Source organism: Agelaius tricolor, unplaced genomic scaffold (genome assembly GCF_023055355.1).
Source record: "Agelaius tricolor isolate 1412-34295 unplaced genomic scaffold, bAgeTri1.0.p SCAF_5, whole genome shotgun sequence".
In the NCBI taxonomy this organism is placed as follows: domain Eukaryota; kingdom Metazoa; phylum Chordata; class Aves; order Passeriformes; family Icteridae; genus Agelaius; species Agelaius tricolor.
In genome coordinates this window covers 34,389,941-34,407,185 of record NW_027269265.1, presented here as the reverse complement: position 1 = coordinate 34,407,185, position 17,245 = coordinate 34,389,941, and the positions used below count along the sequence as shown (strand labels likewise).

Genomic DNA, 17,245 nt, shown 5'->3' with positions numbered 1-17,245 from the left:
AATGCAGTAAATAGGCCCTTATTGCCTGTCCCCTGAGCAGGGCTGTGGGTGGAGGGAGAGAAACAACCCCTTCTGTGTTTACTGGGAGCACAATAACAGCTGAGCAAATACGGCTCATGGGGATAGCATAAATCTCTCCACACCTCTGTTAGTCATCAGTACTGATAGCCACTCCACCCTGTTCTGTCTGGGATCATGGTCCCTCCAGAGTTTTCTGGCTAACATGAAGGTAAAAAGAAAACAAACCTTGCAGGTGTTCCCATACTGTACCAGTTGAGCAGCCTTTGCTTTACCTTGGTACTCACTCCATTTCATTTCTCAAGGCACAGGCTACAGAGGAAGCAGATGGTTCATGTTCCAGTGCTGAACAATGCAAAGGTTTAACAGGTGGGTTATAATTTTCAAAAATGCATTATTCCAAGTGGCTCATTAAACTTCAGCTATCCAGGAACACATGCTTCCCCTGCCATTTTCCTTCTGCTCTAGGAGATAAGGCTGCACTGTGTTCCCACCAGTGTTATATGAGAAGTCTATTCAATATCTACCCTCTAGCTTGCAAAAAGGAGGACTGGCTGAAGGAAGCACCATCTCACAGATTAGAGCAAACTTAGAGCAAAATTAGACTTTCTGATGCACAATTTATGCTCCTTTTGCAGAACCTGTGGGCATTGTGCCCTGCCCAGCAAAGAAAAGAGTGTGCTCCACAGGGTTCCCAACTCACACAGGAATAAAGATACACACTTGCACATCTTGAAACCTGTCAGTTGAAAGCTACCTGTCCTTGCAATTCTAACTGAACTGCTTTTCAAGCAGGCCTTATACTCTTTATACCATCCCATCTCACAAGCAGTCAGTCACACAGTCCTAGCCCTCCCAGAGCTATAGCCAGACTGGCTGAAGGATGGCAGAAAAAGAACAATACATCCTGGAAAAAAACCTGAGAATTATTTCATGTTCATAAACAATGCATTAGAGCTCTGACAAAATTCTGGTTCATTAGAACATATTTTAAGTTGTGTCATTCTCATAACCAAATGAGGAAAATGCAAGCTACATACAATTACTACGAGATAGCTACCTAACACAGCAGGTTAAGAAAAAGATGCTCTCCAAGACAAGAGGTCTCAGAAGTTCTCTATTTTGAAAGCTATCATGAGACTTGTATCAAATTAAATGACCACTCCAATGGAACAGACTGAACTTCAGGAAGGAATTCAAAGTCACATTGATAAATGGTTTTAAATCAGTGTAATCACAACTTGCAAGTACAAACCATAACAACCAGCAAGAAGAAATCCAGCGCATGGGGAGGAGATTACTGGCGAGACAGTGAGACTTGGAAAAAATGGTCAGCAGCTTAGGTAGACCACAAAAAAAGTCATGACATTGCAAACAACAACAAAAAGAATCAAAACAGGTAAGTCCAGCCATGGAGTGTAATGATGGGGGCTTCATATAAGGAATGGGCTTTAAGTACTGGTGATCCTTATATCAGCCCTGTGTACAAGCACTGGGCACTGAGGGACAGGAGGACTGTTTGGCAAGAGGGCATGGGAGAGCAAGGGGAACAGGCAAAGGTCTATGAAACTTGATCTATGAGAGAAGGCTAAAAGAATTCAATTTGTTTAGTCTAAGGATGACATTCAGTCTTCTGAGACATAAAAGCTGTTTTATAAGGAAAAAAAAAAGATACTATAGATATTTTTTTTCCTTCCCCATGGGTAGTTCAAGTAGCAGACAGCTTACTTGGAGAAAGACTATTTAGGTTTGATGTAAAAAAGCCCTGATGATTAACTGTTCATTCATTGGAAGAGGCAGTGGGATCTCTGTTGCCAGATTAGGAAAAGGTTACACGTGTCAGAGCTGCTATTATTTGGATATGACCCTGGGTTAAAAGAGGGAGAGAAAAGCACATAAATGTCTTTAGGTCTTTTTTTCTCTCCTCTTACAGGCTGAGAAGCTCCAGCAGATCCTCAATGGTTGAGGCAACCTTTTGGCTAACACAGACTAAAATCTTGAAAATGTTTGATCTGGTTTAAATTTCCAGATTTTGGGGTCTGATCCCCTCTAATGCACCTGGCCTCCATATCCTTTATGACAGCTGTATCTGTGCAGTACCTTCACAATGACAGCAGCTTCCATAGTCCGAGCAGAGAGAGTTTGGCATCAAAACGCAGCCTCTTCACTTCTTGACGTCAGAATGGCTCCTCAGCAGTAGAAAAAACTTTCAACCTTAGACACTGCCCTTGTCATTTTGAGACAAAGCTACACAGTCTGTGTTTTTTCTTCCCTAATGCCTCTTTTCCATTTCATGTAGTTTCTAAGCTTGTGTAGTACCTAGCTTTGACACAAGCCACCTGTCTCTGAACACATTCATTTTCCCTATACTCCTTTTTCACTGCACTCTTTCCACACTGAGGAATTCTGTTCAATAAAACAAAAAAAGTAGATGTTTCCACTGGAGCCTTAGCATTACTGGGAAACTTTTTTCACTTCCACACCTGTTTTTAATAGTCCTTGGAACAACTAGTACAGCAATTATTGAAAAACTTGCCTAACTCTTCTAGCTAGAGTATACAAGCACACTATTTTTACAGTATTGTTACTCTGCAATTATAGGACACCAAACATAAAGTCTTTGAAAACTGTCACAGGCAGGTAAAAAGTGGTTCAGACTGGTCTTCCTACCTACAGCAACATTACATTTAATGCTACTATTGGTGAGGAACAAAAAGCAAGAAAGACAGGTTTATAGTGTGATGAGCCTTTTCATGCAGTGACAGAGCAGCTTTTTCCTGTAGTATTTTGCACTTTACAAGGAGGCAGAGGGAATTGCCTCTGACAAGAAGCTAGCAGTCACTTTTGGATATTTACCTAGAGTCAGCTGTAGAATTCTCTGCATAGAGTATCCAGGCTTTGGAAGTTCAGTGATGTAACACAGGATTCAGACATCAGCCATGGCACAGAGAAACTGCTCCCACTTCATCAGTGTCATGAGATGGATGTCCAACAGACATCCCCATAGAGGGGTAGGGTTTTCCAAAGTTTTGGAATGCAGCTCTTCTCCTTCACAGCCTTATGCTGTACTAGGCAATATTCATGGCCTTCTTGGACAACTCTGTGGGCAGCAGATGCTCACAGGGATACAATGACCTGTGCTTTGAACCCTTTTTTTTCTTCACTTGCCTCTTTTTCTTCACTTGTCACTTGCAAACCCCACCAGGGCTTTTGGTTTCAGGAGAAGCCTACCTAGGTCTAAACATTTTCCAGAGGTTATCTAGGAGCTAGCAATGACAGTTACCTTGAAACAGCTCCTCCTTAATTGTGGTACCTCAGAAATGTGGTGAATTTGACAGGAACATTTCAAGAGAGGTGGGAAGGTGAGTCAATATGTGCAGCCTTTCTGCAGGCATCAGCATACATTGAAATGGCTGTCTGAAGTGCAGATGCACAAAGGAGCCTGTGCTGAATGCTGCTATTACAAACAGCAAGGAGACTGTGCTGCTAAGGAATTACTTCAGCTAATCAGTGCAGCCCCTTCAATCTGAACCGGCTTCTGCTAAAAAGCAAAACAAACTCCACAAAAGTTGACCACTCTCAGTTTGTGTCTGTATGTTCAGGTAATGCCTGCTGTTGGAGTTGATTTCCTTTCCCTTCCCCACCAAATCCCCAGTGGTTTAAAAAGCGGCGCTGTTTTCTATTTCCCTTTTTACCCCAGCTTCTTATATCTTTGCCCCTTCTCCTACTGCTCCTTGTCCACTTGCCTTAACTGGCAGCTGCAGAGTAGTAGTTATGACTCCACATCTAAAGTAATTCATTTTCTTTCTTTGGGGGATAAGGAGGGGGGAGTGACTGAATTCTTTAGGAATGATTTATCGCACAGCTCTCAGGGGGAGCTTCATTTATTTGCCTAGCTGCATATGGTTTAACACCTATGGTTGCATGCTGATTATTATACAATGTTATTTTTCCCACTTGTATACTTTGCACCTTTTCATAGAGCAGATTAACTGGTCCCCAATGGCATGTTATTTATGACTTTGTCTGCTGGCTGTCTGGGAAGGGTCCTGGTCCTAGATTCTTCCATTCCCCCTGCTCCTGCTCTCTCCTACATACTCCCTTCTTCACCACACGCACCTGTCACACTGAGACTGCGGGAGAATCACCCTTGGGCATCACACATATCATCCTTCTCAGAACTTCCAGAAGGAATAAGAGACAAAGGCCTCCCAAGCAGCAGCCAAGACAGGAAAGGATGCCTGCACCACAGATGGAGTCAGGGGGAAGGGAGGGATAATAAGTAAGGAAGAAACATCACATTTTGGTTTGCAAGGAAACAGGAACTCAGCAAATAAAAGCATATATATTTGTTGTGAAAATGTAATTGAATTAGTAAGTTTTCATTTCATACTCAAGAGGAGCTTCTCTTGAAATTACTTTATTTGGTATCAAGCCAGAATCTAAACTAAAATTAATTCAAAACAAAACCAAAACAAATCCTCACCAAAAGAAGGGCTGGGAGGACTAATGCAAAAGTCTGAAGATAAATAGTTGTGGCAGATGGGATAACAGTCACAGACTTTTAGCCCAATAGCTTTGACAGGTTAGAGGAGCACTGTGTTGGGAGGTACTGGCTCAAGATGCAGGAAAAGAACCAAGAAGGATACATTAAAAGAGGACAGTAGAAAAGACAAAAGCTTTCTGACACACTGGTTCCCTCCTATGAACTCTTGTTCCTAACACCATCAATGACACTTTTTTCCTTTTCAGCTGGAGAGAAATTAAAAAGTCTTTAACTAATCCCAGGTGTTATAGCCCAGAGGAGACAGAAGCACAAGAACACTTACCAAGGAGGACTGCAGACAGCATTAGAATGTCATCCATAGGCAACAAAATTCTCCAATTCAAATGCCACCAAAACATCTTATTCAGACGTCCCTAGAGCACAATTATTCCTGACTATAGCCCCTTTAAAACCAGCCTACTCTCCTGACAAAGTAATAGCTATCTCCTTTCCTCAGTATCCTGAGTAACACTAACCAGCCACAGATTTTGGGGAAGAGCCTACAATCCTGTATTAGACATTTGGACAGTAACATTAACAGAACTGGCATTAAGAGAGAGACAGCCAGTTTCAAACTAACACAACTAGTTTAGTAATAATGGAAAATAGGAAAAAAGCAGCAGCAGCAGAAGTCCGTGGTCTCATGTCTTTAAATAACGAGGTGGAAAGTGCTGTGCACCAAGAGTAGGACAAGACACCTAAGGAATAAGGCTGAGAAGCCAGGATAAAGAAAAGTGTGGAATTACCCCCATTAATAACATTGATTTGTTTTTCAAGAACCTCATGTGAATCTACCTGTGGCTCTCTGTTCTCTGCAGTATTCCACATCTCCAAGGCATGAAGAAATTTGCTCCAACTCCAGATAACTGTACATTCAAGTTAGGTGCAAGGTCTCCCCACTCTAGAAAATAATATAGGCATTCAAGCTCTTTCTGTTTATCCTCACTTCTGAAAAGGAAAGTTCTAATAACGAGTTAAACTCTTGTCTAACCTTGGCTATTTTTGGGGTATCCCACTAAAACTTGACAAGAGCTTCCTTCTCAAGCTCTGTCTCATTACATGTTCATCTCACCTGATCAAGAGGAACTACACAGATTTGCAATATGGTCTCAAGCAGACTCCTTTTTCATGTATGTGATTGCAGAAAGCCTCCATATGGATAAGGGAACTGCCCCATGAGTACATTAGCCCCTGGGGCAGTTACTACCCCTGGTCAATAAGAAAGGCATGCAGGAAAATGGTGTAACTTCCAAACTGAGCACTAGAGAGAATGTTTTTGGGGGTGCCATGGATGTTTTCTTATGGTTTTTTTTCCTGCAAGTGGGAAAAAAGACACCTTAAGGAACACAGACAAACCAAAGAACTCAGGTCCTGGTAATAACACTTGATATAATCACATCCCACTTCACTGTGCAAATCTCTGGAGACAAACTGAACCCAAGAATTAAGAGACTCCCTTTCAGGTGGAGGGGGGAATACATACAGATGTGAAGTTTTCAAGTTGTTTCCCCCTTTGAAAAGCCCTAAAGTTTGGGCTTCAAGTTGACTCAATTAAGAGAAAGAAATGTGAATGCCACCATTCTTGTTCTCAAAGCTCATTCAGTTATACTCTGTCCACTAAGAGCTCCTGACAGGAGGAAGATCTATCACTGGAAGGCTATCAGGATATGCCAGCACAATGCCTGGGTGCCAGAGCTGAACAGAACAGGCCACATGGAATTGGTCCCCCTTCACCAAGCAAGATTTTGAAACAAACAGCTATGGGCTTTTTTGGGGTTTTTTTCTTTTTTTTTGGAACTAGGCACAGCACAGAGAAACCTGTTTTCAGCTGCTAACCTTAATATATTACTCATTCTTCCTTTCAAATAACGTCATTTTCAAAACCCCAGTGACTGAAGAATATTTACTTGAGGCTGCTACTGCTGGTTTCTCCAGAGCTGTTTATTTTTCCATGCAGGGGCTCATTACATCATTCTGTGGTTTTCTTAAAGGTTGTCACGGTAAGCTGGATACAGGCTGGAAACTCTTGCTAACTAAAACCAAATCACTAAGTAGCACAAATGAATTTGGAGATAACCCAACTCTTGAAGTGAGGAAAATCCCTGGATTCCTCAGTGGAGATGGGGTGCTCCTAACCAAGCAGCCATTAGATTTCTTGGAAGTGGAAAACATTATCAAATGCTTCCCTAGATTAAGAACTTAAGAAAAAATAATCACTTTAACTGTTTCAGGGTGAAATAGGCTGGGGGTGAGGGAAAGAGGCCGTAACAGTAAAAGTAGAATGAAAAAGTTGCTAGCCATGCTGATTAGAGAACAGCCATTGCAAGAACCCCACCTGAATCACCTCCTGCCCTGGCAGTATTAAAACAACACATTACAGAGAGCAGTAACCAGGTAACTGTCTTGGTTAGCTTAAGGTGTCCATGTACATGCACATGTGGATGTGCGTGTTTGGGAAAGGGGAGAAGCAGCAAAAAATATTTTTGTCATCTTGCCACAACAATATTGTGTTGATCTAGACCTTTCACTTGCCCCAGAAAGAAAAATTTGGTACTTGCAGGATTCATACAGATAGAAAATGTAGTTTTTAAGTGCAGAAAAACCAACTTTTCTGCTGTGCAACAGTCCAGATGTTCATATTTTGGTTCCTGCCTCTGGCTGAGAAGGTTTGAACCTGCATCTCACACTCCTGAGAAAAGGGTGCCATTTAATTCTTTAAGGTGGGCTGGGGTAACAGCACTAGCAATCCCTCCTAGCAATGCTCTTTTACTGAGCACAGAAAAACTCATTGGCAAAATGCCTGGAGACATATAGATTCTCAGTCAAGTGCTCTAATCACCAGGCTGGAGTCATTCTGCTTTTCCTGATTCCTAGCTTAATTAGGATTTACACATGCCAAACAAAATGTAAGTGCTCCAAAAAAAGAGATCAGTTTCAGAAGAACCTCTTCTGTTTGTCAACACTAAACAGAAGATGGAATACTCAGATTTCAAATGCAGCACTCACAGGATACAGGCAGCATGTATTACATGGGGTGCCACCAGCTCTGCAATGCTCAGCTGCCTAGTGGGTGGCTCACCTAACACTGACCAGAGACAATGACAGCAAGCTAAAGAGTCTATTTGACTCCATATAGCAATTCTGAAATTCTCCTCATGGTTGACATAGCAATGGTGCTTGCTTTCCAAGATGTCCAGTGTCAGTGCTGATTAGAGAACAGCACACATCCTTTGACAGCAGTATCGGAAAAGGACAGGGCCAGATAATCACCACAGGGAGAAGAGAGATCAGAGCTAAGTGTTTCACTATACAAACTCCAAGGAATAGGAAGTAAAAGAAGAGTTATGCTGGATATTACAAAAAGAAAAAAAATCTGAGATTGAATTCAGAGAGCAGAGCAATTTCCGTTGGGGAGAAATAAAATCTTTATTATCTAAGGCATTTATGGTACAGTATAAAATGCTGCTCTCCTTACAGTATAAACATTCACTAGCCCTAAGGCAGTAGATTAGATAACCTACCAGGTCTTTACTCTTTTTTCTCACTTCCAATTTCAATGATTCCAATTAAACTGCTGCAAAAGCATACAAGGGTATATCTGCTCCAAGACTGTAAGTGTAAGCTTGGATAGACAATACAGCTGAGGCAACAACAAACTGAAGAATCTAAATCTTGTGCTAGCAAAATTTATCCTAACCCTCTAAAAATAAATTTTAAAAATGGAAATGTGCTAAGCATTAGCATTTCAAGTTGGGCCAAAGGCAATTAAAAACATCCCCCAGTTTTGCATGCCCATTTCATGACAGCTGTTTCATCATCTACAGCCAAGATAGACTCGAAGACACTTGAAGAAACATGATTCTAAATGATAATTATCCCCCCCTGCAGTTTGATCTACCTACTGTACATTGCCTGTACAGTTCTCTGCAGTTTGATCTACCTACTGTACATTGCCTTTAACATATATTACAAGGGATGAAAAGAATGAAAGATACCAAACAGGGTGACTAGGCTTCACTTTTTGAAAGAAAAAGGCTGAAGTAGCCCACACTTTATAACACCTAAACCATAGCTCTAGGCAGCATTTCTTAATAATTTGTAAGAAACTGAAATGGATGTGTATCTGTATGGCCCAGTGGGGAAATTTGGGGATAAAAGTTGGCAACTCAGTCTTTTAATGAGACCCTACAGTAAGTGAGCATCAGAGCAATCAGTAAGGCTGAGTCAGATGAACCACATGTCTCCTTTTAGCTTGCTGTATAAACCACCTTTTACACAGCTCTTGAATTTTCCACATGATCATTTCTCATTTGTAGCATGCACTCACAATAATTTTGTTTAAGTAACAGAACTGACATCAGAAACAATTGAAAAAAGTGAGCAAAAGCAAAGTCACACAAGGAACCCTTCTGTGGACAAAATTCCAGTTCACATCAGGCAGCTTCTTGACTAAACAATCAAAGTGATTGCCTTTACAACATGAAAGCCAGCCTACTTCGGCTCTGTCAGGCCAAGAAAGGGTGGAAGACAGACCCTCCTACTCCCAAGTCCCTTTGCAACCCCTTAGCATTCACTCTTCTTTCCATTACAGCTATGAGGTTTTCTGTATTAGAAGGAAAGTTGGTTTCCAAGATAGGTAGGACCCATTATAAAGGATTTTAATATTACACTGTCACCTTCAATTATACTGCCAGTTGCTGGTTGTCCCAGCAGCTGACAAAAACCAGAAGCTGTGTTTGCTCTCCCCTGAAAGACACCCTTAAAGAAGGATGCTGATATTCACATATTAATTTCCAATCTCAAATTTTACACTCTGACTTCATGTCTTCCTGCTTCCCCTTTTCCCGCTCATGTTCACGATCGCTTCTTTGCTGTTTTTTAGGCTTTGGTCTTCCCCCATCCACTCCACTACCCACAAAACAATCTCAACATTTTTGTAGGCTCACACACAATTAAACCACCTTCAGTTGTGAAATAATCTGCTCATTTCTCTATCAAAAAATATCCCCTGCAGAGAAGAACCTTGAATTCACTAGCAAAAAAGCCCCTTTTTGTATTTTTTGCAACTGCTTAGACCAAAACAACAGCCCAGATTTTTTAGCCAAATGCCTCAGTTCATATATCCATGCTGAACAGCAAACAGAATAAAGATGACAGATGACTAAAATGAATTAACAGATTAAGAAATTAAGAGATTCCCCAGTTACGGTTTGTGGAAACAAACATGCTTCATCACACATTGATTATGGCCCCTTGGCCACAATAAAGGACCTTATCTGAAATTACTTTGTAGCCTGGGCTGCAAGTAACCCTAGGAGCTTGATAGCTACAATGAAGAAAGAATGAAACAAAACAGATGTGAGGAGCGGCAGACTAGTTAAAACAATAATTTTTTTAGATGGAACCTTACCTGAATTCCTTATATTAGAGCTGTTCATTTTGGAATCTTTGATGACCAAGTGTTTAATCCAAAGGGTGGGTGCTGTGATTTCTGAAAGAATAAAAATAACAGCCTTAAAGAAACTGCAGCAACTAGTAAAATTACACATGCTAGTTACTCAGAATCACTGAATGGTTTGGGCTGGAAGGGACGTTAAAGAACATCTTATTCTAACCCCCCTGCCATGGGTAGGGACAGCTTCCACTAGACCAGGTTGCTCCAAGCCCCATCCAACCGGGTCTTGAATACTTCCAATGATGGGGCAGCCAGAGCTTCTCAGGGCAACCTGTTCCAGTGCCTGACCACCCCACAGTAAAGAGGTTTTTCCCTCATACCTAATCCAAACCAACTCTCTTTCAGTTCAAAGCTGTTCCCCCTTATCCTGTCACTACATGCTCTTGTAAAAAGCCCCTCTCCAGCTCTCTTGTAGGCTGGCTTCAGGGACTGGAAGGTGCTAGAAGGTGTCTTCTGAACAACCTCAACTCTCTCAGTCTCTCTTCATAGAAAACAAGATGTTAGCCACAATCATGCCATAACAAATCTATCATCTTTGTAGCGACAGGTTCATCCCCTGGTGAGGTCTTCCAACTCTTATGAATCACCATTTGTAAATCTTCCACAAGGTATCTCTCATTATCTTCCTGTTTCAGAAAGTATATCTCTGCTGACAAAACTCTTTCTTTCCTCCCTCTAATCCCCACTTCCTAAATTTTCAAAAAGCATTTTTCCTCAAGACTCAGAGATCACAAACATTGCATTGGGTGCCATAGTATATGCTATTTCCCCCAGAAATCCAGATTTTAAACAGTCAATTCAGACCTTAAATATTGTTTTAACAGCCCAAGAAGGTCTGGCCCCAGTCAGTTCCCTAAAACAAGCAACAACAAAATCTGAAATAAATAGGCAGAGACATGAAGATATTTCTGGAAAGACTTGAAAGGAAGTCTGTTAAAGAAATAGGTTTTGGTTAGAAAAGCATGTCTGATGCACTAACCAAGACATTCAAACATAAATTTTGGAAAAAAAGTGCTTAGAGCACCTCCTCTGAGGTGTTATAATCAACTTCAAAACATATCTGAACCTGCCTTAAGCCACAGAAATTACAGAACCTCAGCATTTGATTAGAACTGAGCAAAGCAGTACTTGCTATCATGGGCTAGAGCACCTCATGTGACATTTTCAGGACTGATACTTTCTGAAAAAAAATTCAGTTTCCACTTCCTCTAAGAACTTTTCACAGGAGTTTTCTTGCTTCCTTTTTGACATTTACATGGATCTGCTCAGCAAAGGGAGAAGCTGGCTGAGTAAAGAGAAACTGATTATAAATTAAAAGAACATGGGAAAAAAAAAGAAAATTAATTTCTCCTTCCTAAATATTTTCAGCCACATTGATTGAAGGCATCATAGTAATTGTGTTTAGGGCATTTTTTTCACAAGGAAGTATCGACTGAACACTGTTAAACAAACTTTTACTGCTGCTGGAATACAAAAAACTGTCTTATCTGCTAGTTTCACTACACTATTTTATCAACATTCAGCCATCATATGCTTCTATAAATACATACACCTACATGCTTTGGTTTAATGACTATTTCTACTTGTGTGCTTCTCCCCTTCCTAGTTCTTACCCAAAGTTTTATTTGAGGTAGTTCTCCCCAAAAGGGGCTTAAACTCCTAAATGTGGGATGAAATTTAGCTCTGACTCTGCACCATATGGACCAGGTATGTTTACAGCTGAAAAATGAGGGACAATCAAAGTCAATAGATGCTGAAGAATGATGAAGGCCTTTAGAAATACAATGGTGTACATCTTTCAGTGAGGCTGAAAGGTCTACAAAAAGCAATTCTGTGAAAAAAGAGAAATATAAAGAAAAGGAAATGAATTCCTTGGAATCTACCATAAAAATGTATTTTCAATCCAAGTAACCTGGCTATCTTTTTGGATTACAGGCACCTCTGAACAACAGATCTGTGGAAAGAGTGGATTCCCGCTTTGAATTAAGAGGCAAAGTTTACCAAAAAGAAGAGATGTGTAAAAAATATATCTTTAGGAAATTATTACTCCTTGCACATGGAAACTAAAGAGATGGTAAAAACAAAATAAGAGAGCCTAGAAGTTCAGGAGGGAGTATAACATTTTAAAACTATACCAAGGACATTAATAAAACACTCTTCAGCAGAGGAGAATCTTGTCCTAAAAAAAGATTCACTATAAACATCTCTAAGATCTGCATTATAATAATATGAAATAATTTTTAGAGAGATGGCTGTGTTATGATTCAAACCTTGGATGGGAGAATTTAAGTTATCTGATTGACATTATCTCTGGCACTGCTCTGTTATGCCCTCAGGGCAGATGGTAGGGAGTGGGAGGGGAACTTATGCATGAAATGCGAATTTTCATTATCCTCTAATGTAGATGAAAACATGGGAAAGGTGAATCTTCATCTTAGAGTTGCTGAAGTCCAAGAGTTATCACACATTTCAGGGACAGCTGAGTGTATGTAATGCCCTTTGAAAAAATTCAGCCTCTTGTGTATGGAAGGTACCAAAGGCAAAACATGAAAGAAACCCTACATGGTTATTGTTCATTCATGTTGGTACCAGCTCCACCCTGGCTGCCTGGCCTCGAATACATAGGTTTACAGGAACCCATCAGTTCTCAAATTCACTGAAGTGGAATGGGATCTAAAATTTAATGCCTTTGAACATCTATGAAGATTTCAGACCTGACAGGTGAATGGATAACTGTTTTGCTCTTTTCTGTCATTTGTGTCAGACATCGAGTACAAGCCATTCCTCAGAAAGACCTACCCAAGCCACTGGGAGAGTCTTCTAGTGAAGTATCACAACATGTTTGCTCAGATAGGATCAAGAGATTGTTCAGGATGACATCCTGAGGTGTCTGGTCCAACCTTCTGCTCCAGACAGGGTCAGCTCCAAGAACAGAGCAGGTTGCTCAGGACTTTAAAATCTTTAAAATATCCTGAGCTGGAAGGGACCCACAAGAACCATTAGAGTCCAACTCCTGGTGCTGCACAAGACACCCCAAGAATCACACCATTAATTGTTTATTCTTACAGCCACCACTGAAATCTACTCAGTCCTATTTTACTAATAGAGATGACAAAATACAGAGTGACAAATTTAGAAGAGATTATTCATCATTATCCTCTGATTACCTGCCTGTCCGTCTGTTCTCCAGAGTCATGAGGGACACTGCTAATACAATAGGAGGCCATGGCACTAGTCATGCTCTCTCAAAGTCTAGGAAATAAGGTCTTGAATAATATATTGCAATGTTTTTGAGAGCCAATCTTTCATCATTCAGTCTAAGCCCATTTATCAGACTGGAGTTCACCTATAAATCAATGTGAAGAGTTTTGATTGAAAATGTTTTTCATGGAAGGTAGGATAACACTTTTTTCAGATTCTGCCATCACCAGAAGAACCAGAAAAGGTGTGTTCACTACACCACTTCAAGAACTTTGTCCACTTCTATTTGAATGACCAAAATGTTTGAACTCTCCTAGAAGGAGCTTCTGACCAGGCTGTACTAACCACATCACCTCACTGCTGTATTCTACTAGCACATTCTTTCCTTTAAATATCTGTGGGTACCCTCTCAGGGGAAAACTTCTAAGGTCAGAAGTTTGTGATTGCCAACAGTAATTTAATACAATATCAGCTTACTGCCAGAAGGAACCCTCTTTTGATATAAACAAGAGAAAGCCAGCATGGCTTCAGTCTCCTTTGTTTATTTGAGAGTGTTTTTTCTCTGAGAGCTTTACGGTTTCTTAAAGCTCACAAGAAGATTGTTACAAATCTATGATCACTAAATGCAAAGTGATAGGACTACAGCATCTTGCCATTAAATATGTTTATTTTAGCAACAATAAAACCCACCACAGCACCCGTTTCTACAAGAAAGCAGGAAATATCAATAGAAAAGTAGCTCCTGCTCTTGCTCAGTAGTCTCCATTTCTGCCTTTGATCCAGCTTAAAAAAGGCATGAAGTACAGCAGTGCCCTATGAAAACGTATAGGCTTTCCCTCACTGCCTTATGGTCTACAGTTTCAGATGGGTCACAGAGTGCTTCATACTTCAGCCCATAGCTTCACTATAATGGTTGTGGATTTAAACCTGTAGAAAACAGGCACTGCTTCCAAGCAATATTCAAGATAAAAGCAGCTTCTGTAAGGCCTATTCACTACCAAAGGAGCACTATTCCCACTGGTATTTATGTTTGTATGTGTAAAAGGCTTGAACCCTCTGTGATGTCAGCCATTTTATCCTTGTTTAAAGGCTTCCAATAGACTAAGGTCTGATATTCCCTCTCCAAAATAATACAATTGCAAGATTGCCTATTTGAGAAGGAAACTGCCTGGGTGGGCCATGAATTAAAGTGGGCCCAGGACAATGACTTCATTTGCTTAAATAGTATGTGCGTCAATGAAAGCATTTGCTAAATAAAGAAACCTCCCAGCAATTTTCTTCCAAGTCAACATTCACATGCTGTGGTTTAGCATTACCCTTCCTTTTGTGAAGCTCTAACACACTGCAGAGGTTATGAAACTCCCAGTATTAGAATCATCTGAGTGGAGATAGCAAGGGGGTAAGGACAGTCTAAAGGAAGCGGCCACTTCTGATTGGATGCACCTTTTTTTTACTTGCTGGGACACACTTTTTCCTCCAAGATTACACCCAGAGTCTGATCAACTGGTGTTATTGCTAGATTCCAGAAAAGTGGGGAGGATGTAAAAGGATTAGAGAAAATGCCTGAGGTCCCAAGGGCACTCTAAAATTTTGATAATTTATGAGATTCACTGGCTTGTCTGCTTTGCAGGATATAGAAAGCATTTGAACCATAAATCCTAGAGAAAAGGGAGAGAGAAGTAGCTTTTTTTGTTGTTATTTTAAGGGATGTTCTTACCTTCTCCATCGAAAATAGGCTGGGTTTCCATCGTAGGCGTTGGCTTCGAACCATCATCTGAATTGAGGGTTAGAAAGAATCGAAAAGAAACTACCATTATTGAGGTAAATACTATCTACTCTCCAGTACTGTTGAATGATTGGGATTTGTACATGGCCCGGCCAAGTCCAGGAAAGAGAGAAGACAGACAGAACAAAATCATATTGCTAAAAGCAATAACATTTTACATTAAATATGCATCAAGCCCTTTTGGTACACTTAAAAAGCCTCCCCCCTCCCTCCTCAAACCACTGGTGTTTATCACCTGGTAGTCTCCCCAGAAGGCAATTAATTGCCTTTTTAGTTTCAGGTCAGTTTAGTTTTACGCTAAGTTTTACGCTACTCAGGCCATTTCCTGAGACAGCAAAGGTTCTGGAGATTTCTGTCCTATTGTGTCTTTTTCCTCACTCCTTTTACTCAAAAGAAAAATTCTTCTGAAACTTACCTGTGTAGAACTGGCACCAGTATTTACTGCAGAGGTGTTAGAATGGGATGGTCAATAGAAAATCTTTTTTGTTCACAATCTCTGCATCAAGGTGTTCTCTAATTGCAATGTGGTGGCAATGTCTTCCAATGGAAAATTGTGGAACAATAATTTCTCTTACATTAGGGTTAGGTTTAGTTGAGTCTGTTTTGCCCATGACAGTATTTGGTGAGTGATCTCTCCTGGACCTTAACTCACAAACTTTTGATACATTTTCTCCCCTATCCAGTTGCAGAGCAGAGTGACAGAACAGCTTTGATGGGTGCCTAGCTTCTAGCCAGGGTCAGCCTACTACACCTAGAATTGTGCTTTTTTCCTGTTGGAAATACAGTGACTTAAAACCTTCAATTTCGAGTAACTGTTCTTTGCATATGTTATTGGCAAGAATGACACTAAGCAGCAAAGTGGGCAGTACCCTCAAATGCAAAGTAGCACAGTGAACATCTGTTGGAGAGAGGAGTCCATGTCAGAAAAGCCAGGCTTGCCTCTATCTCCATGACCATCAGATGTACAGGGCAAACACTCTTTGGAGGAAACATACATGGGACAGTCCTTCCTAGAGGAAGCAATAACTGCCCTTAGCCTTCTCTTATATCAGCTCCATTTACAAAAGTAATAGACCATTGGAAGAGGAAGGGAAGGGCAGAGATGGAAAACAGAAGCTACAAGCTGGTGGACTTTTTCCACCCATACCTGTATTTGCAGTTTTTTTAGGAGAAGCTTGAATACCTCTTCCACAGTTAATTTATTTTATGCATTTCCACACAAAGTAGTCTAGTTCACAGAAAGCAAAAACATGCTGATAATTCCATTTCAACCTCAGAGATCCACTTAAGTAAAGGACATTGACAGAAATGAGAGAGACACCCTGTTGTCATGTTCCTCTTCATCACTGCATTTGGTTTTATGCTAAACTATAAGTGTAAGAAAAAATACTTGGAAGAAAAAATACTTACCATTCCTCAGTCAGCTCTTGTTCTGAGCTTTTCTGTTATTGGGCATTACCAGTAACCTGGATAAGCAGTATTTATTTTTTTTAAAGTTTGAGCAATGGATTTTAAAAAAAATCCTGAATACTTCTTAAATTACAAGGAGGAAGGTTTTGCCCTTTAAAGGCTCTTTGGATAGAAGTAAATAGCTGATCTTCCCTTTTTATGTTAGAATAGGTTGCTCTGCTTTTGCAAGACTACAGGAGCCACAGCTATGGCTTGTTATTTATTTAGGATGGCACTTTACACTGAAATGAAGCAGTGAACAGAATGTAATTAGCATGACTGGCTTTAAAGATTGAGAAACCAACCCCAAACTGCTGAAGACACTCATAGAACAACTAGAAAGGTGAATAATTCTCAAGTTATACAAAATAGGAAGAGACCTGGTGTTTAAAAAAGACCAGTGCAATAATAAGTTTCTTATTGCTCTCATGAATGCTTCTGCACCAAGTAATCACAGAATTGCTTTTCAGATTTAAAGCAGCAACCTGGAAGCCAACAATGGGGGAAAATTAGAAGTGGATCTGAGCCACAGCACTTGATCTAAAAAATCATTACCCGAAATTTGGCAGAACACAGGATGTTTCAGGTTCAGGGGGATTCTTTCACATTCATGTATGTGCAAGGAACACAGCAGCAACTACAATTTGTCAAATACATTCTTCTTAAAGAGAGTTCTGCAGCAGCTTTTGTATGAAGTTAGCCATTAAGCTACTGGAGAGTATTAAACAAACCCTTCAGTTAAAAGCTATTGTTTAGGATAATCTCAGTAAAATGGCTCAATGGATTACAC

General features: G+C 40.4%; 1 protein-coding gene across 7 annotated transcripts in view; it reads right to left on the bottom strand.

Moving 5' to 3' along the window:
• SMOC1 (SPARC related modular calcium binding 1) overlaps positions 1–17,245 on the bottom strand; it is a 128,689-nt gene that overhangs the window by 33,076 nt on the left and 78,368 nt on the right. For 6 of the 7 annotated variants that reach the window (XM_071427193.1, XM_071427191.1, XM_071427188.1 and 3 more), the window contains 2 exons: positions 14,938–15,027; positions 9,975–10,055 (listed from right to left, as the gene is read on the bottom strand). In XM_071427193.1, coding sequence (XP_071283294.1) covers positions 9,975–10,055; positions 14,938–15,027 — 171 coding nt within the window. The remainder of the gene's footprint in view (positions 1–9,974; positions 10,056–14,937; positions 15,028–17,245) is intronic. The other variant, XM_071427189.1, reaches the window with a different exon arrangement.